This window comes from Passer domesticus, chromosome 8 (genome assembly GCF_036417665.1).
Source record: "Passer domesticus isolate bPasDom1 chromosome 8, bPasDom1.hap1, whole genome shotgun sequence".
Classification (NCBI taxonomy): Eukaryota; Metazoa; Chordata; class Aves; order Passeriformes; family Passeridae; genus Passer; species Passer domesticus.
This window is the reverse complement of record NC_087481.1, coordinates 37,339,250-37,360,224: the sequence shown is the minus strand read 5'-3', so window position 1 is coordinate 37,360,224 and position 20,975 is coordinate 37,339,250. Positions and strand designations below refer to the sequence as shown.

Sequence of the window (20,975 nt, the reverse complement as noted above, 5' to 3'; positions counted from 1 at the left end):
TTTGGTGCTGTTGGAGCTAGGCTTGCATCTAAGATCCAGCTGTCATGTGAGTATTAATATTTCTTAAAATAAATTCTTCAGATCTTTGCCTTCTGCCTGAGAGTGGGAAAAGAGGCAAAGAGACCAGTCAGGGCAAGCGTGTGATACTGGAAGTAGCCCTTTGGTCTCTGGACCTTCTTCCTTCTGTTGAGTTGACCATCCTGGGAATGATATCTCTGAGCAGACCTGCATGCACTGCTTGCCCATCTTTCTGCCTCACAGTGCTCTCTACTGTCACACCAGTGCCTGCAAAAAGCAGCCAGCTACTGATAGAAACCTCTTGTGGAACTTTTTTTATTTCTTGCAAGAACAGAAACAGTCTTCTGTGACTGCAAATACCTGTGTCCTACCAAAGGTTCAGGTTGCCATTTTCTTCCCAAAGTACCCAAGTCCTATGGTAGTTGCCATTAATTTTCAGTGGGACACAAATTCCTGACTCTGTCAGTTATTTTTAATGTTGCATTAAATCCTTTCAATCACCTTTGTCATCCCCTGTCTGTTTAAAAGATAGAAGTTCATCCCAGAAGGACTAGGGCCAGACTTGGTCATGGCCTGTGGCTGATGCTGCAGTACAGATGTGAAGTAATAACAAACAGTTTCAGTTCAAGTTCTGGGCATTGGATCTGCTGCTGTTTCATGCTAGCAGCATCGTTCTAGCCAAGTTTCTGCATTACAGAGCAGCCAAGCTCCTCCCTGCCAATTATTCAGATAGTCACTCTTAAAATGAGAGAGAGCTTGGATGCTAGAAACCTGCTGTGCCTTCTAACATAACTTGTAAGGTTGTTGTGCAAATTATTTTGATACTGATAACAGAGAAACTTTGTGGAGGAGGAGATACAGACCCCATATAACAGAAGCTAGCAGCAGTTGCTTTATCCTTATCCTTGCAGGTGACCCAGTATGGGTAACATGATCCAGCAGACTGGCAGTGCTGGTGAGAGTAGTCTGGTGAGGTCTGTGTGCCCCAAAGATGGGCAGTGGTCTGTTGCTTGTCTCTGACCAAGGATGTCTTTCTGATGAGACCAATAGCATTACAGAATTTTGTGGTATTTATTTTCAGGCAGGCATCTGAAAAAGAAGTATTTTTCTGTCTGAATGGCTGTTCAAAACAATATGAGCACTTGTTCCCTTCACTCTGTAGGGTCCTGAGAACATGTGCAGAAGGTCACTCACCTCCTGGAAAAATCACGGAATGGGTAAGACTGGAAGAACCACAACGGGTCATCTGGTCCAACCTCCCTGCTCAGGCAGGGTCATCCCAGAGCACATTGCACAGGATTGTGTCCCATTTTTGGGACTAGTTGTTTGTGTTTCCATTAGTTTTGTTTTTGTTAACTAAAAAATCCCAACTCTGAGATGTTTTGAGAGTGGCCAATGACTTGGAGTGCTTTGAGCCTGGACACACTGAAAACACAGCACAAAGGCTCTTATTTTGGAAGGGGTAAGCACCTGCCTTCTAGAAGGTTGAATTGTTACCTTGGACTCCTAAAAACTGATGTGTGCTGTGTTATTGGTAATTTCTGAAAATCTTGGCCAAACTGATGATGGTGCTTTGAACACACAGATTACCTCCCATTCCTGGAGCCTTGCCTGCATCCAGCCAGCTCATGTTCTGTGTGCTGATCCCTGCTGTTGGGGATCAGCTTCCAAGGGCAGTGACCCAGTGGCACCAGGTGCCACTGACACTTTGTGTTGAACAAGAGTATGGAACTGTGGGCAGGATGACAACTTACATCCCATCCAGAGGGGGAAGAGTTGGGAAAAGGGGTGGGGGGGAGGGGGAAGTGCTTTTTTTTTTTTCCTGTGGAAAAAGAAAAATCTTAGAAGGAATGAGCTTCTTCCACAAAGGAAAGGAAAAGGGAAAGAAATTGTAGATTTCTGGGTGGGTCACACTAGAGGTACAGTTGGAAAAATGTGACACACTAAGACTTGTAATTTTTCTGTTAAAGAAAAAGCTTTGAGTAAAGTTCTGCTTTAGAAGACTTCCCTCCCCCATTCCAACCTGGTGAACTGGAAGATTTCCTCTTTGCTACAAAATATGCTCTTATTTGGAAAAGCTGGGTTTTTAACAATTTCATGGGAAGAATAAGTATATAATTATATAAGATTGTCCTAATGGACATTTGCAGCTGTAGTGAGATGCTAACAGCATGCAGAAACCATTATGTTTCCAGTTGTTTGGCAAAAGTTAAGAAATCTGATATATATATTTTAAAGTTAACTGTAAAGTAAATCCAGATGGTTCTGTCTCACACAGACAAGCAGTCTTCAAACTAGACATATAGTTGTAGCCTGGCTATAACTTGTTTTGATTACTGCAGATAGAGAGAAATGCTTTAAATGACTGCACCCTCCTCACAAAATGCTGCATGCCCTTGATTCTTGCTGAAGTCAACTGGCATTTATAAAGCACTACATAAAACTTGTCTGACAATACCTTGCGTGCAGGAGTATCTTGCTGGGCGTTACTCATTTAATTTCTCTTTTTACTGAAGTATTGCTTAATGGCCCCCGTCAGGGTTGGGGCTCTGCTGAGACAGGCATTGCAGGCCCATAAAACAAAACTGACAATTGCTGCCCTAAGTAACCTACTCTTTGAGCCTGGGTTTGTGCTTCCCTCTTCATCTCCCAGCTTTGGATTGCCAGAAAATACTGGTTGTATGCTTATTTTTGATTGATGTATTCAGAGTTTTATTTGATTCTTTAATAAGCGCTGTCTGTTGTGTTCATTACTTCATTTCAGCCAGACGTCGGCTGTGTTGCTGCTATCAGCAGGGGAATCAGAATTATGTTGACTTGTGAGGCCATTCTGCAAATCAAATCAAAGGGGCAGCTTTGCTTCACAGAGTAAGGGTTTCAGTGGCTGAATATTTTAAGTTGACACGTTAAGGAGCATTTCTAAAAGTCTGAAAATAGGAGGAACATAAAGGTCCATCAGAAATTATAGACTTGTGGTATATTACTTTTTTATTTTTTGTGGTTTTCTTTTTTTACTCAGTAAGCAAATGTTCTTGTAGATAAAGGTTGATGCTGTTTGTCAAAGCCATATAACAAGCAGGCACATTGTTTTATGAGCTTCTTAAGGCAGTATTGTCAAGGAGGTAATTTGGACTTGACCCGATAGGAGTCAAATTTACTGACCGGTGTTTCTCTTGCTGTGTCTGTGATGGGGCTCATAGCCTGTGTTTGTAAGAGACTATGTGAGACAGGGACAAAGCAAGTTCCCTGGGGGTTAGGAAGGAAGGACCCCAATCCTGCACAAGGCTCCCTGAGTTTCTGGGGTGAGGCTGGGGCCAGGGCTCTGAAAGACATTTTGTTCACTTTTCTGTTTTTTCTCCCACTGTCAGCAGAAAAAATGTTCTGGGAGATTTGTGTTGAAATGGAGTATAGATCCCAAGGCATAGTAATGTGGAAAATAGGGATGAGATCTTCCTTGCAGCCTCCCCTTACCAAAGAATGCTGGGAACGGGAAGAGTGTGGGGCCCAAACTGCTGACTCCCCTGCTCAGTCAGTGCTGAGAGGAAGCCCTACAAGGAGAGGGCCTACCAGAGGAATCCTATGCAGAGAGAGTACCTAGTGAGTACCTCATTCTGCACTGTGCAGGGCATCCTGATGTGCTCCTCAGGCCCAAAAACAGGGCATCTGCAATTGGTCAGTGTTTAAACTGACCTCTAAAGAAAATAGCACTGCCAAAAATCAAGCAGGTTTTGTCCCTAATTTACCACAGTAACACACAGAGAATTACACCTAATTCTCTTGACAAGAGAATTGGGAAACTGCCACAGTCTGTTTCTACTCTTGCTATTCATGGGGATAAGAAGCTCTTTTTCTTCTACTTCTCTGTATCATTAATAACATATTGCTGCAAAGGTTCCAGAAATGTGTGGTCCAAGCTATTTCCTAAGCATAGCACACTTAAAAAAATAAACAAAAATAGTAGATACTTGGTATGTAACTCTGATCAGAAAAATTGTCCAGACATGCTGAGAGCAGGTTTCAGGTCAGAGTAATCTCATGGTATATGGAGTGCCAAATCTAGACTTAAATAGATCTGGGAGACAGAAATTGGATTGATGTTTGCAGTCCACTTGGTACAGGCTTCTGGCCTGCTGGCAGGGCAAATGGGAAAACACCAGAGCTGCTGTGCTGGTGCCATTGGTCTGGTGTCTGTTCCACTGACTGTGGTCAGTAAGAAACCCGCTAAAGGAAACTGTATGAAATCTGTGCTCCCCACTTATGGGATAAATTTTCTGCCCTAGAGAAAAACTGTTTACTCTTCCTACTCCACCTCCTTAGATAAAGCTTGGCTGAAAGCCTGAAGTTTTACAACTCTTCCAAAACTATTTATTTTCTTCCAATGTAAATTGTCTCTGAAGGTGCTTTTTCTTATTTATGTGACTATATTATATTCTCTTTAACTCTTCTATGGTCTTTGCCTACAAGTGTTCTGATAATGAGCTGGACAAACTAAATAATGATGACAACTATAACACTAACTGTCTTGAAATATGTCCCCTTTCCATTCTTCCTTAGCAAGCTTGAGGAAAGTTTACCCAGCCACTGCTCAGGTGCAGCTGTTCTGCTGTACTTGGAACATCTGGTCGTGTGGTACCATGTGGCTATGACCTACTGTCCTTCTAGAAGTAATCAGCTGCACTTCATGCCATAAAACCCCACAACAGCAAAGCAATGCCTCATAATCCACAGGAATACTCCAAACCACCTCAGGGCAAGTGCCTTTTAATGACTTTTTGCTCTGAGTTTGATCAGGTTCCAGACTATTTTAAGCTGAGAACACCATAAATGCTGGAAATTAGGTACTTCATTTCAGGAAAAATGCAAAATCCAGACTGAGTAAATCTGCAAAGCAGAAATAGGGTTGTTACATTATGAGAGAGATAGCAAGGCTGCCTTAATAGATGGCATTCAAGTACAGCTGCATATGGTTCTTAACTGGTGTTGGCCCACGAAATGCATACTTATAAAGGAAATTGGGGAGAGCTAACACATGCCTGGGGGCTTTGAAGTTGTTATTATCATCCACATGCATAAGAACGGGAGATCCTCTCTAGTCCAGCAAGTACTGAGAAATGAATGAGTTTGGCGCATACATCAAAGGTCTTCACTTGTAATTTGCTTAAGAGATTAAAAATGAAATATGAGGGAATTATTGAGGAAGAGCAAGCTGCTGTTTTTTCCCCCTTGCAGCAGGAAAGAACAATTGAGCATCTATTCTGACTGAAAGTGATTACTGAGAAGCTTTCTGACAACCTGGAGCAAAACAGCAGTTGCATCTTAGTTTCACTGACATCAAATAAGCTTTTGATTTACTGAGACCTAACTGGACCTGTCCAGTGCCAAGGATTGTCTTTGAGAAGCAAACAAACTTCATAAAGCTCTTTTTTTTACCGAGCCACAATCTCTAAAGCAATGCGTTGCCAGACCATGAAAAGTGCTCTGCATTTCAGCTACCAGAAATATTCTATAAACTAACAAAATGTAGTGATAAACACCTGAAGCTTGCTACTTTTCCCATGCCTGTCAAATATGATTTTTACTGAGGTTCTTTAGTCTGAGTAACCATTAGGGAGCATTGACAAGTTATTAAGTCATGGCTAGATTAGGAGATACAGAAGCTTGATAACAAACATGGTCTTCTGGGAAAAAAACTATGAACACTACGGAGGTGAAAGGAGGAGACAAGTGGCTTCCTGGAATAGCTTCCAGTAGGACTGCAGAGCGTGGGAAAACCTTATTTTTGGGATTTGAGGAAAGACTGTGATGAATTTTTGAAAAGAATCCAGAGATATTGGCAGAGGTCTAGATCATGTAAGTCTTGCCATTGCACATCCTTTTATGTGACGAGTCAGAGATGTTGTGGAAAGACGTGTTGCCTCTGAATTAAGATCACATACGTTTCAATAGAGCCTGGCCTTCCTTGGAACTGATGGGTATTAGTCTATAACACGACCCAAAATGCAAGATGCTGACTACAGATCATTTCCATGCTTACTTTGATAATTTCTTTGAAAGCATAAAATTTGTATCTATATCTATCATGTATCTATGATACCTTTATATCTATCGTGCTTTAACACCTTTTCTCCCCTTCACCACACAAATTGTTATTGAGTGTTCTTGGTCCACATCATCTTCTTTAGCTTGGAATTTAACCTGCTCTTTTACATTCTGAAGTGGGTGGTCCTTAAAAAAATCTTGTCTTACTTTGTTGTTTCTTGAGCAGAATACCACCAGTCCAACTCATTTATTGTTTTTATATCATGGAGGCACAAGGCAGTAGTAATAAAAGTGAGAGTAGTTTTTCCAGTCAGAATTAATCAACTGCATTTATGAGCAGTACTGCTCTTAATTTTTCTGCAGTGTTAAAATAGTCTCTTGTTAAAACAGCCACTCTCCCACATTTTTCGACCCACAGATACGAACACATGCTGAAAATTTTGAGACAAGCTATTAGCTTGACCCGCTGCTTTTCCAGTAAGACACCAAAGCACCTGCACTTGTGCAATTATCCATTCAACACACCTTATTCCATCTGTTACAAATGCTGATTTCACTGTAAATTATGGATTTCGTCCTCTGTACTTTTCTGACTTACAGACAGTAAAGTTATTATGTTAAACTTTTAATTATTATAAAAGAACATTAATGTAGAGGATTTTCACTTGAATGAAAATTACCTCCAAGCTACCACAGACTTGAGAACACAACCCAGTGGCAAAAAGGAGCGTGGAAAGGAATGTCAGGAGATGCTTTGCTGCCAGGGGACAGGACTGGCCATCAGGAACACATAAGGAGTAAAACTGTGGGAAAACTGGCCGGATAGTCAGTGAGATGATTTCAAAAAATCTTTGCAGGAAAAGAGGACTTGGGGCTGAGATGCAGACCCTAAGTTTTTGAAAAATTTGAACTATCAACAGGAGTTGCTGCCTAATGCAATTCTACCTATCAGGAAAGTAATATGTATAAACAGTGCATAAAATTATTGCTAAGCATATTTTTAAAATATCTTGAATTGTTTAGTGCTATGAATAAGTCTGGTTTTAGAGAAAGAGAACTACATGGCATGCCAGAGAAAAATACAGGTTTTACCTATTGACTTGTCTCTTTAAAGAGAGAGAAAGAGAGCAGGTGGAGGGGGGAAAACCTAAAGGAAGAAAAACTTGAAAGTAGAATACATGAAATATTGTTTCCTTGGAAACAAAAAGGAAGATTACATCACAGAGTTCAAGCCTATAAATAGAAACCTAGCAGTGCAGATACAGAAGAAGCTCTTGTTCCTAGAGAGAAAATGTAGAAATGAAGACGACCTCCCTTTAGACACTGCTGTCACAATGCAGTCAGCACAACCCGATCGTGAGGACCAGCAGTAAATTTAGCTGATGGTACATGACAGTCTTCTTTCAATTAGCTGCAGCAGTCAGCTCAGGGAACTGGTTCAGCTGGTGAGAAGAGGTACAATTTCTAGGCTGCTATAAATACCATCAGTGTCTCCAGAGCCCTGCTATGTTGCTGTGGCAGAAATTACTAAAAGTCTTCAGCCTGAACTCTAAATCCTTTGGGCAGCCATGACAGGACAGTGAAAACATCAAGTCTGAATTAATGTTTGTAAGAAACAACCTGGGCAAAGCATCTCCATGCTCTGGTGGGAGTTCAGGCCTTTGGAGAAGATGAGCTGCGACTCACAGGAGTGACTCAGGGGTTCTGTCCTCTTGTGGTTCCCACTATGCCCTGCCCCCTTCTCCTGTCTCTCTTTTGCTCCTGCTGCATTTGTGTGTCTGTCATTTCTGTGCTGAGTGAGGGCTGTGGGGGTGAGCAGGAGCACCTGAGGAGGAGGCACAGAGGGGTGGCTCAGCACACACTGGGTGCCTGCCCCTGCTGCGAGCTCGTAGTCTCAGCGGTGTTGGGGGACAAGCTCTTGCATCCTGCTAGGGTGGAGTGTGATTGCAAGTGCTTTGTGTTTCTGAGTTATATTTCCTGATGCTATGGAATATTTATCCCATTAGTTACTAAACCAAATTACAATGTTTTCATTGTTACTGATGAGTTCCTTTGGACTATGCAGTGGTTCATCTTACACTCTTTACTTTTTAGTGACATAGAACTTTCTCTCTGCTTTTGCAGCTGAACACTCATGCAAGTGTGTACAAACAACACTGCTAAAAGGATAGCTCCAAAATTAGGCAATTCATGCATCTTATGGGCTAATGTAGCTAAATCTGCCTTCGGAAGACTAAAGCCTTGAATAAATCATCTTATCCTACAGTCTTTCCATATGTTAAAAAAATAAAAAAATTGATTGGCTATGGCTCTGTTAGGAAACAATCCCCTTCAAATTGAAACACAGATTTGTTCCACCAGTTTGTATGTGATAACACAGGGCTTGGTCAAATTTCCACTTTCTGGTGGGAATCATCTTGGTTTGAGTAGGGAACTTAGTGTGACCAACAGCTCACAGAGGATTGCTCCTTCCCAGAGCTGACAAGGCAGGGACTGGAGGCACTGGTAAATGAAAAGATTTCTTAAGTGTCCCAATGTCACGGATGTCGATGATGCTGTAATATATATGTGTGTATACATCCTTCCCCGGCACGGCTCGTTATAAGGCATAGCCAAATCAATGAAACAGCATATGCTCCCAGCTGCTTTAGCTCTAGGACATGGTGTGCCAGGTGCCAGGACTCTACTCTTGTAGCTTTTTTTTCCATGTCTTGTAACATGGTACATACTCCTAAATCTACCAGAGAATCTCAGCTTTCCTTGACAGGGAAGTGGAGGTGGAATCTAAGTTTATTGCCCTTGTCAAGAAAATAATGAAAACAATGAACTTTAAGACAAATAATACAATCTCATGCTTTATAAAGACATTCTCACAATGGGAAGGGGTGTATATGTGTGTGATACAAGAGTTCTAAACATCTGGAGCTGGAAAAATACAGTTCTTGCTTAGGTAGAGACGGGTCATTTGCATGTGTCTGAGTCTAGCTATGATTCTGGATCCAAGACTGCTATTATCATAATAAATTTTTAAGAACCCAGAGCTGTAAATGTCTAGTGCCAAGGGAAATCTGGATAGAATTTGAACCTTGTAGTTTGTGTCAATCTTCAGTTTAAACTTGTTTTTTTTAATTTGAAAGAATTGTAAAGGATTTGGCATACTTCTTTTCATGAGAAGAGTGGTTTGAGTGTGGAGGGGATGCTGATATGATGGTGCTTTCTTTGACATGCTTGGGTTTGCTGTTGTAATCTCTCATCTCTGAATAATTGTGCCTGCACAGTTCGCCTTTTTCTTTTCAAAATATAAGTTCTACATTGTAAGTTGATATTCTGTGGTGCAATGTTCTGCCAGTATAATCACAGAGTTCTTGACATGCTCTTCCAATATATTGCATGGGAAAACTACTGGAATACGTAGATTTTTTTTTAGGATTTTTTTCCAAGTAGTCCAAAATTATTTTCTTTATTTTTTAGCAGATGAGTACCTTTATTGGCAGGCAAACATTTCTGAGCATTGAGATGACTGGGTGACCAGCCTGAGAAAGATAAATTAGTATTTGTCTGTTAAATTGCTTTTGGATGGCTGTCCAGTTCGTTCTGCCATGGCACAGGTACGTGACATCTGACCAAAAGGAAGTGGCATAGTAGAGATGTTGTGAAGTTGACATATGTCTGGAGTGAAGAAAGCTGGATTAGAAACTGGAGGACTTGCTGGAAGTTAATAGTGATGGTAAAACCAGCATGTAACCACATTGAGGTATAACAGAGTGTAAACTAATTTTTTTTTTCTTCCAAAAAATTGACAGTAGGAAAAGACACCAGGCAAAATGAAGAATGGTGTGAATTGACAGAAAACAATTTTGGTTGTAAACACCTAAACACTCCTTTGTGTTACTGATTTCTCTCAAGCACTCCCTACCTCCCTGAAGAGCCACATCCTGCTATTCTGCCTGATCAGATGAGCTGTTTAAATTAAAAGCACTCTGAGACTAACATGCATGCCAGAACTGTTTTCCTTGACACAGTTTTCATTTCTTGTTATATTATGTCTCCTTTGATTAATTCAAATATGTAGGAAATTAAAAAGATGGTCACTGATTTTTAATCAGTTGCGTGTTCTAGTCAGATATCAGCTAATTACACTGGGACAATTAGCAGTTGCATCTGAAAAATGTGTTCCTTAGCTTTCACCTGTGCAGGGAGCGCAAAGCTGGGACTTCCCTAGGACAACTGAGGAGGAGGAGAGCAATCTCCTCTGGCCTGTGACAGTATTTGGTCCCAGGATCCAGGAGCTGGGATGCAGCCCCTCCCTGCAGCCAAGTGCTTCTTCACCAGTGTAAATTTTCCCTCTGCAAAACCCTTGGCTAGGGAACATCTTCTGGTTATTATTTCTTTAAATCATCTTGTTGCTGGCCATTATAGAAATGTTCTTTGCATGGGTGACCTAGCCAAGTCACGTGTACTGGTACCTCCAAGCATGGCCATAGCTACCAAAATTGTGCACTTTTTGATAGTTACACATACACAGAGGATTGGAAATGTAAGTCAATGAATAGAACAAAAAGTAAATTTAATTCTCCAAATATTCTTCGTTTGAATAGTCTCTGATAAAATGTTTTTCCCTCTAGTGAGAATAGCAAAGAAAATTGTCTTTGAGTCCAGCCCTGGGATCCTGCTGTGTCTCTCTTGTGAACGAGCAATGAAAAGTGGCCATTCATTGCTGAATGATTATTTTTCCCCTTCAGTGGAGTGTGGGGAGAGAAACCCTCCAAAATCCAAGTCTTCTATGAGTCCAGCAGACTAAAAGCATCAGGAAACCTCTGGAGGGAAGTAAAAAGTTATGAATGGAGAATAAAATACTGATGCAGAGCAAAAGGGCTGTTGTGTATAAAGAGCAGATGGGAAAATGTTGAGTTTCAAGTTTAAAAGACAAGGATCTGAATCTCATTCAGCTGAGCAGGGGAAGTGGTTTGGGTTTCCTTTCCTTGGAGGTTGGCTCCATTTGATGAATTGTCGAGATGTGCTATAAATGTTTAAGATTTATAGGAGAGGCTCCAAGTAATACTAATGAATAGCTAAAAATAGATATGATAGGAAAATATAAACTGACAAACAGATCACCCAGCACAACAATAACTTCATAATCATGCAACTGTTGCCAACCAAAGATGGGAGACATGGCTTGAAAATGAGCTTTTGTTTTTCACATCTGAAAGTTAAAGGAGTCGGAGTAGAAACAGATGTTCTTGAAAACAATGTGTCAGAATAACTCTAGTAACAGCCAATTGTCGCCAGAGCTGAGCAAATAATTCCTTGCTTACTCTTAACTGGCTGATGGTTTTCCAATGGTGGGTGGGGTTTTTGTAAAGAACTGATTTATTTATTTATTCATTGTAAGCAACCTAAATGATGTTGATGCAAAAATTTTCAGTGTCTCACTTCTTACAGTTCTGTGCTTCTTGGGAATTTTTATTGAAGAGCTGTTGATCTTCCAAAAGCAATCTTAAGGGCTTTGATGGATCATTTTGGTTGTAAATGTTTGTGAACATTTACATTATTTCATTCTTGATATTTAATATTAGATTAATTGATGAGTTATAATTGTTATTGAATTAGGAGGAATTAGATGCTTTGTTTTCATAGAAAATGGTTTGTAGAACAGCAACTGTCAGAAGTGTTTTACACTAGAAATAACTACACTAGATCTTATCCACTACAACAGCAGAATTACTGAGCTTCCATTTTCAGTGTCTGCCTGCTGAACACCTACAGAAGTGAAATATTCAACTCAACAGCTGATGTGTGGATAGACAGAAGCATCAAAGATCCTTTGTGCTGCTATGAATTTGGTCTGTGCTGGATGTCTGCATAATGTGCTGGGAGATCTTTGTGGTCATGAGGATGACTAGCAACAAGCAGGACTAGTCTGCAGCAATTGGGGGCCCCTATTCCTTGACAAGTAACATTTTGTGTGAGGGGAGGCTCTGCCCACATATTAAGCAACAAACAGATCAGAGTGTGAGCTGAATCAAAGTCTTGCTTTTGAATTTAATGTTTAAGAACTAATGTTTTCATCAACTGACTGGACTTGTTTGTGCAGATTTTCTATTTGTAGTATTGTGAAAATATTTTTATTTGCAATGGTATTTCCATTGGGAGATGCCTTTGTCTTCAGAGTAACTTCCCTGAGAGCGGTTTCAAAAGTTAATCTGTGGAGAATACTGCATCTTGTTTTGCAGTATTCAGATGCCCCTTTAGAAAGTAAAGATGTTATTCTTTTTTGGGTACTATTATCACCCTCAGTTGCCACCTCCTTATTGTCTGAAATGTGGGCAGAGCTCAAAGGTTTGGGGAAGTTGTCATGGACTTCACTTTAATTTAGTAATCAAATGAGAAAACTCTAGATAAGACATGATATGGCAACATCACAGAAGCTGCTCTGTGGCAGGGTGGAGAATAGCTACTGGCAAAGGAGGAAGAAAAAGGACAATTTTTTTAGAGAATGAGGCAAGGAAAAGTTTGCTTGAACAGCTGGGGTTGTTGAGCATCAAGATGACGGAAGGATGTTATGGAGGCAGAAGCAGGCGGAGGAGAGACAAAGCCAAATCCTCAGCTAACATTGCTGGGTATTTTTAGGAGTGCTTCCTGAGAGTGCTTTCTGTATATAAACAGTCGAGGTTCCAGGAGGCAGTGGTGAGGGGGAGCAGTGTAACTCAATGATACTTGTACTGCAAATAGTACCTTGCAAAGAGCAAACTGTTTGACTTTATTAAACTGCAGCCTCCTGCAACAGATCAAGGGTCTAGTTTCTAAGCAAAATAATTGTAGCCTAAAGAAAACTTAAATGTTGAAAGTCCCATAGGCCCTAGATTCCTGTTTGACTTGGCTTCAGGAGCTGCACATACCGTTTGAACCTTAGGCTACGAAGTAAATTTGCAAAGCACAAGCTGTTTTGAAGCCCCTTTCCACAGTAACACATAGCCTTGTTATCAGAAAAATACAGGAAAAAGACAATGGGAGGAGGATCAAGTCTGACAAGTGGGCTTGACAGTGCTTTGCAGTTCTGGCGGGGCTGGCAGGAGCTGGGCAGATCTGGTCTAGGCATCAGGGCAATGCAGGAGACTGTCGCCTGGGCTTGCTGAGCAGTGCCAAGGTTAAAGTGGAATTGGAGCCATGGGCTAACTTGGAACAGGGCAGTGTAATGCAGAACTGGGGTCTGCCTGACACTGCTTCCCTCCACCCTTGTTTACAGCTGTGGGGGATTATTTAGGGTGCTGTACGCAAAGAGCGGTCCTGTGTGTGCTGGAAGCCAAAGCTATGGATGAAGATGTTCCCATAGGAGAGCCATCCTTGCTGCAGCAGCCCCAAAGCTACCTGTGCATGGAGGAATGGATCAATGCACCTGCGAGAAAAAGGCTGACACTCTTAGCTGTTGCCAATACACATGGTGAGTACCTGGACAATATCTTGGCTGGCATTTCTTTCAGTGGGAAACCTGTCCTTGGCACCATCTCTTTGCATGAAACTTGTTGAAAATTTCTGTCTTCTCTTCCCTTGGCTCCTTGTACAGCAGATTTATGGTCTCATTTTCCTTTTACAAATAAAACCCTAAGCACAAATCCAAAGGATAAATAACACAGTGCAGACATGCCCATGGCAATATTCTCTGTTTCACTGCAGAAAGTCTGAGAGGAAAAGCTAGTGAAGGCAAGATACCTCATGTGAGAAAACTCCTCTCATGCTTTTGAGCCAGTTCTGGAGGTCGGAGAGTTCTTGTGCTTTTCCCCAAATATCCTGCTGCAGCTTAGGCAAACTTCAGGTGTCTTGTCTGCAAAAGGGGGCTATGGCACCCATCCTTCCTGGCAGAATTTTTGTGAGGGAGGCATACCAGCTCCACCACAGTGCTCAAGGCTTCTCCTTCATAAGGACAGAATGGACAGGTGTTCATAAATAAACCTGAGCATTTGCTCTGCACCAGGCAAGGGCGTTCATGGAAATGGTAGCAGTGTCACTGCTACTCCTCCCATTAACATCTCTGCTGTTCTGATTGCTTCCACCCTGCCTGTGGCTTCAACTGATGTGGCTTGGGCAGGAAATGTTTAACCAGGGCACTGAGCAAGTGCCACAGAGGCACCAAACTTGCAGGGCTGAGTGGGGCTCCTTTCAGCTGACTCGGCAGCACTGAAATGGACAGCTGCAGCCAGGACTAAGCACCTTGTGTTAGCAAGGGTGGCTTTGAGGAAAGGAAGTTATTCCTCATTTCTCAGGCTGAGCTGGTGGTTTACAACTCTGCATCTTGAAATTATACCACAAGATGTATCTGGAACCACCCTCAATATTGTTTTCATTCTGCCTTGATTTCAGCTGCAATTTTAAGAGGCTTTTGTTTAACTAAGCACAGGGGCAATAAACCTCAGTGTGCAGGCCATGTGGGTCAGAGGTTAGGACTCAACTGTCATCACTATGGACCCTGCCCCTGTGCCCCTGCCAGGCCACTCCATGCTGCAGCCCTCACAGGGAGGAGAGCTAATGGTGGGCTCAGGAACCATTTCTTCTGAAGGGTGGAGAACCTGGAAGGAGATGGGGGACCTGCCTCTCACTGTTTATACTTCACAGCAATGCAAAGCACTCAGAATAGCTCAGGCATGTCTAAAAAAGGATTTTTTTTGGTCTGGGATTAGATTATTCTCTTTGGGTCTTTTTGAGTTTTTTGGACCTCTTGTTTTTATTGTTTAGTTGGGATTTTTCCCATGTTGAAGAGGAAGCTTCTACTATACGCCTGTAATGGTGACAAGAGCTAGAAGCCCTGCTCTGCCAGTGCTCTAGCTTACCTGGCACGTGGCAGCTCCAGACCGATCCCAGCTGCAGGGAGACCTATGGCCTGCCCTGGCTGGCTAAAATAGTCACACAATGGCCAACAGGCCTCAGCTGGGGTAACTTTAGGCTCAGTCAATCTCACAAGTTGTTCACTTTAAGTTCTGCCCTGCAACCACATGTTTCCAGATGTGCAATGCACTGGAAATTATGATGGGCCCAATGGATGGAGATTTTGGACTGTTGTTTCATACACACCTTGTGCTTTAATATAGGAACTGGCATGGGTTGAGTTACAGAGGCTTGAAGGGAGTGGCTAGTAAGGCAACTGAAAATACCACTCACAAAACAGCTTCAGCATGGTGTGCAATAAAAAATCCCCAGACAGACTAAGGTGGAAGAGACCCAAGTGCCAGGAGTGGTTCAGTCACCATGCTTACTGAAATTTAATCTCCTTGCTGTGGCAGGCAATAAAGGGCCTGTGAAAACTATAACCTGATTTTTTCCATCATTAGCTATGACCTCGCTTCTGACTGCTTACTCCAGTCTCAAAGGATGGGACCCTTTCTGGAGGGAAGACCTGTGCCTCTGTTCCCTGAGAGGAAATTAGTCTGTAGCATTGCTATGCTTTGCTTAATATGTTTATGAAAGTGGAAATACCACCTGAATTCCTCTGTAGATTCTGCAGGGAAATCATGTTTCCATATTGCATTATGAGAAATGCAGCGAAGGTGTGCTATGCTCAGTTAATATTTTTAATGTATGGAGGTAAAAGAAACTTCAGTTCAGAAGTATATGCTTCCCTCTTTCTATTCAACATCCATGGTGCTATAAATACAAACTGCAGGGTACTTTCAGAACTGAGAGCCTTTAAGACTTCTCGAGGGAAAACATCACACCAAATTAATCTGCCGCCAAGTGGAAATTCTATATTGTTTGCATTTGCCAATGTTCTGTATGTGGCTGTAATTGCACTGAAGCAAATATCTGCTTCGAGTTCTTCACAAGATTAAATGTGGCCAATTGGGCGTAAAAGAGTAATTGAAATGCAGAGCTGCTGCTTTGGATTTGTTAGAGGCATTGCTCATTTTTGCTCTGACATGACGACACTAGGTTCTGACTTTCCATTAAAACAGGGAAATCTGAGGAATGTGATTTCAAGCGTCGGGTTGCAAGCAAAGAGGAGGACATTTGTCTGGCACTGCGCTGCCCTGCAGTGTGCCAGTGGGCAGTGTGCCCTGGGCGTGCTCCTAGCTCCATGTGTGCAAGGGGACACCTTCCTCTCTCTGACCAGCAGAGAGGCTGTCAACAGCTGGGCCCCAGGGTGCAGTGTCTGCTTCAGAGCTTGAGTTGGCTCCTGAGGATTTCATGGTCCTTAAGTTCTGAGTATTTGCCATAGATTTGAAGCAAAAAGGACTTGAAGGTTCAGCAAGAGCCTCTGTGGCTTGTAGCAGAGGGAGCCCGTGGTATGAATTGGATCCTGACTGGTGTCACCACGTCAGACCAAAGGATCATGTCAGCTTGCAAAACCTGCAGTCTCACCCTGAGCCAGCTGGATGTGAAACGTTAAAGATTTGCTTAAAAGCCTTATGCTTTCCTTTTATTTTACTAGTTTAGTAATTTTCCCTCTTGCCAAATAAATGCAATTATAAGCAAGTAAAAAGTATTCTTTCAAGTTGACTGTGCTGACTTTTAATTCTACATGAAAACGCAACTGCTCCCTGTGCCCTGCCCAACAGGTAGTCGAATAAACAGGCCCAGGTGAGCAAAACTGCCAGTTTGAATCCTTGTTTATTCCATTTTCTTTCCAATTAGGGTGCTTATGCAAAAAATACATGCCTGACAGTTCCTAACAGTTTGCTCATGCTCAGCCTTTCCCCAGAGCTTCTCCGTGCAGTTACAGAGCAGTCCTGACAGCATCTTTGCACTCTTCAGTGATGGCAGCATCTCTTGGGCTGGTGCCAGAAGACAAAGCTTCTTCTTGGCACTAGCAGGCCTCTGCTCCTCTGCCTATGCCCCTTCCTAACCGGAGGTCCAAGTCCCGAAGCTGCTGGAGGAAGCCGGAGTTGGGGCAGATCCCTCTGTGGGAGCGCACAGTCTGAATGGCGGTGGCGAGGGACATACCTTCACAGATCATTAAGAAAGCCAGGACAAGAGTTGCAGACCGACTGATTCCCATTGCACAGTGAACCAGTACTTTGCCTAGAAAAAGGAGAGAGATTTGCAATTATGCCAGCAGGCCTCATGGTGGGGATTATTGTGCTGGAGCAGAGATGGAAGCTGGTATTGGGGATGGGCAAGCAGGTGTGTACAGCCCTGCAGAGCAGCCCTGGTGCAGTTCTCCTGGTTGGGGAACATGGGGTTTTTACTGGCTGGGGACAGAAAATTTGTAATTTTGTTCCAGGATCCATGGTCGCTTGTTTGAGCTTAGCTGTCAGCCTGACAGCACACCCTTATCCTTCCTGTCCAGCCTGCCATCCGTTGTGTCCCTGCTTGCTCATGTGGAGTTTTGGGAGTGATGTATTTGCTGCCAAAGTTTCAAGAGTTCACGCTTGATGGCCGTGCTGTGTGAAGCAGCCTTGGCAGGTTACTTACTACCAGAGGGCTTGGAAACTTGGGATTTCAGAAGTGCAATGCTCAGGACTGCTCACTGCTGTTACAGCAACACTCATGGTTTTCCACAAACTCTTCTTTCTTCTTGCTTAGGGCAGTAATGCTGTCTGAGGGTGCTGACTGCTGCCCAGGCTTTTTTGCAAGTGTGTGAAGAAAATGAGCATTATCATTAAGAACAGCTGTTTGTCTATGGCATTTGCACCAGCTCACTTATGCACTTTTATTTCTATAGCCTGCCCCATACCAATCACTGTCCTTCCCTAATGCCTCCATTTTTCCCTGTTTATTGACCAGTAGGAAGACAATTTATGAAATGGTTTTTTTTAGTTTTCCAGGGATTTCAGTGCAAGGTGTACATCTTCATTAGGAGTTCATAAGGAGTAACATCATGAGTCCTTCCCCTGTTGCCGTAAGTGAGCCTCAGGGAACACCTCCCAGGGATCCAGTGGAGTGACTCTCTTCTTCCCTCTGCTCTGCTTTTGGTTTTCCTGCTGTGATCATGAATGGAAACAGCCTAAGAAGCTCAATTCTGTATTGCAACTGCCTCCTAGGTTTCTAATGTGTGACTTTGACCCATTGGATGGGGGATGAATATTTTTAAATTGTCTTATTTGAAATTAAAGGAAGTTTTTTAATTAAAGGAAAATTTTGCTCTCAGAAGAATTCAGGTTTGTGGTCCTTTTCCTCTAGATATAAACAAAAAGCTCATTCCAAACCCTGAAAATTTGCATCCTGTAAATATTGTAAAATGCTTCAACTTTCACAAACATGGTACGATAAATGAGAACTTTTTAGTTGAGAGTGAAACTCAATTGTTGTATAACTTTTTTACTCAATTATAACCATGCCTGAACATTTTCAAGCTCCCTTGTCCTTTGCTGCAATCAGATCTATTTTTTTCACAGACACTGTGGCCCAGCAACTCAGCGTTAGTAGAGTAACAAGTGATTAGAAGCAGATATGAACTTCTGACTACCAAATGGACAGCCTCCCATTAAGGCAGCTGAAGAAAATGTCTTTTTAGCATGGAAATTTCTGAACAGCTCTTCACTGGAAATCTTCACAAGTTTGAAACAAGGTATTTTCTACTTTTATAATTTTTTTTTTTTTTAGACTGTCACGTATGTGGTCTCTTGTTGATTCATTGTATAGCTGTACAAAATGCAATTTAGTGGCAGCACAATTTATATCCAGAAAAGATGAAAAATCAGCAATGACAATTCCATGTTACTCTGGATATGGACTAGACTATCTCAGATGCTGCTTCTCTGCAAAATGTAAGGAGGGGTAGAAAGAACAGACAGCTTTTCAGGGCGAGTTCCTTGTTTTGTTTGTGCTTACAGCATCTTAATCTCTCTATTACTAGGGAGCAAGACAAAAATATCCTTGTTGAGGATGAGCCTAGATCCAGACAAAACGTTCAGACTGATTGCCCCCATCCCCCTAGGTGTTAATTCTCGGTACTTTGTACACAGCTTTTAATCTTAAATCCCATTTTGTTTATGACAGAGTATTTATTTAGCAACCATTTTAGTTCTGACTAATGATGATGGCATAGCCACATGCTCAGAGAGGGTGAGCATGTGTTGTGAAAACCTGCTCTGGCCAGCAGGTTGAGAGAAGTGTTGAATTCCACAATGTATGTGACACAGCCACCTCTCATTATCCTGGCATGAGAAATCCGAGCGCAGCCCTAAAGATAGACATGTCTTCAGTAGAAATAAAGGGACAAATATAGTCTCCAAGGAAGTGGCAAAAACAGCTCTGGTGACAGCAGACTTGGACCAGACATCAAAACCTTTGGGGGAAGGAAGAGATTTTCCAATGTAAGGCCAGTTTTGCAGAATTTCTGTTTTCTCATCCAGATACAGTTTCATAGAATTTACCGAGATATTGATGCCCTTATTCAAGTTAAATTGCATCTATCTGTCAATTCCATTAACTTCATGTAAGTTCTTGGAAGTAAAGTCCTGCTTTTTATGGGCATATGGAGAAATGTTTTGCATCCCTGCTAAAAGATAATGCTAATTTGAATTTCCATCAGACTTCTTATTCAATGTGCTGCACTTCCATTAGCCTTCTCACCAACCTTGTAGGGCATGTATGCTATCTTCCCCAGAGGAGGCACTTGGGATCAAAATAACCCTGATCTGAGATTTTCAGAGGAGCAGGAAGGAATCAGGAGCAATTTCACTTTGAAAAATACTGCAAATAGGGCTAGACCAAAAGATTTTTGAAAAATCTTTGCTTCAGTACTTTGCAGGAGGCCCAACTGCAATGTGTTGGCAGGAATGGGAAATCCAGACATTCACCCAAAATGTGCACCCCAAATAACAAAAGCCAAGAAACAAAATGTTCTGAAATTTTTTCTTGGAATCAGAACCACTCTTTTTCACCTTTTTTTTGTCTTTGTCTGAAAACTTTTGAGCTACCAGCACTCTCCAACTAAAACAGTAAGAATTTATGGTTTGAACTGCATCATAAGGGAGAAAAACAAGAAAAAACCAAAGAACTGGCTTTAATGTTAGATTTGATTTTGCATCACTATATATTTTGAAATTAAATCTAAATTTGTGCATAAACTGGATGGGGGAAAGGAGACTTGATGTTCTGAATCTAATTTTTGTAAAATTGTTTGAGTCCTTCCCCCACACCTGTATGAAGACTTCTGTCTTTGAAAATGCTCTGCCCCACTAGCAGTCTTCAACTGAATACCAAACTAAGCACAGGTATAAATGCTGAAGTTAAATATTGCCTGTTGTGTTTTTGTTGGAGGCACAGAAAGCAGAACAAATGCCAGGCTCCTGCTTGTACAGGTTGGCTCTCTATTGTCTTGTGTCTGTGTCTGAGAGAAGACTGTGTCCAAAAAGAATACACTGAATTTTCTTCCCTTTTTCTCTGGTTTATCTGCACTTCAGAAGAGTCTCTTCTATCAGCAAAGATCTTTAGAAGGTGTCTCAGCAAAAACCTGGACAAGCCCCAAGTATTGACCTTGGTCCTAATCTGCATGGTTCTCTAATCACTTGTTCACTTGTTCCCGTGAGGATGTAGGTATATTATCTCTTTTACAAGTGCAATATGTATTCCAACATTGTTAACCTCTGTGCATAGTGAAACAAGGGCTATGATAAATGCTGGTACACTGACAATAAAATGACTTGTTTGTTGCAGATAAATCAGTCATGTGAAATGATTTAATTAATGTAAAATTGCTCTAATGAAGGCAGATTTGAATTTACTATGTGATTATTTTTAGCAAACAAATTGAATGTTAAACTTGAGTAAGGAAACAAAAGCTCTGTTGCTGTTTGGTTCTGTTTACAGGGTCAGACCCTTGTCTCTTAGCAGTGGCTGCAAATGGGTGAAGTGACACTGTGAACCCCTGGTGACATCCTGCATGTGACCAGCGCCTGAGGCACGTCTGCTCGTGGGCTGACTGTAGCGGGTGATTCCAGCCATTCCATAGCCCCTGGCAGGATGAAGCTGAGATGTCC

General features: G+C 42.0%; 2 protein-coding genes and 1 long non-coding RNA gene across 5 annotated transcripts in view; 1 reads left to right on the top strand and 2 right to left on the bottom strand.

Annotated features, from left to right (window-relative positions):
- The window catches only part of DUSP29 (dual specificity phosphatase 29), a 49,868-nt gene that overhangs the window by 25,206 nt on the left and 3,687 nt on the right, over positions 1 to 20,975 (bottom strand). The window lies entirely within an intron of this gene.
- DUSP13B (dual specificity phosphatase 13B) overlaps positions 767 to 20,975 on the bottom strand; it is a 39,513-nt gene continuing 19,304 nt past the window's right edge. The window contains exon 4 of one of the 3 annotated variants that reach the window (XM_064430469.1): positions 767 to 1,107. In XM_064430469.1, coding sequence (XP_064286539.1) covers positions 782 to 1,107 — 326 coding nt within the window. In that variant the 3' untranslated portion in view covers positions 767 to 781. Of the gene's footprint in view, positions 1,108 to 16,141; positions 17,071 to 18,552; positions 19,280 to 20,975 lie in introns of those variants that run through there. The other 2 variants (XM_064430472.1, XM_064430471.1) reach the window with 2 other exon arrangements.
- Positions 11,530 to 20,509, top strand: LOC135306468 (uncharacterized). Its single transcript, XR_010367285.1, has 3 exons — positions 11,530 to 13,501; positions 18,387 to 18,559; positions 20,400 to 20,509. It is a non-coding gene; the product is annotated as an uncharacterized LOC135306468 (long non-coding RNA).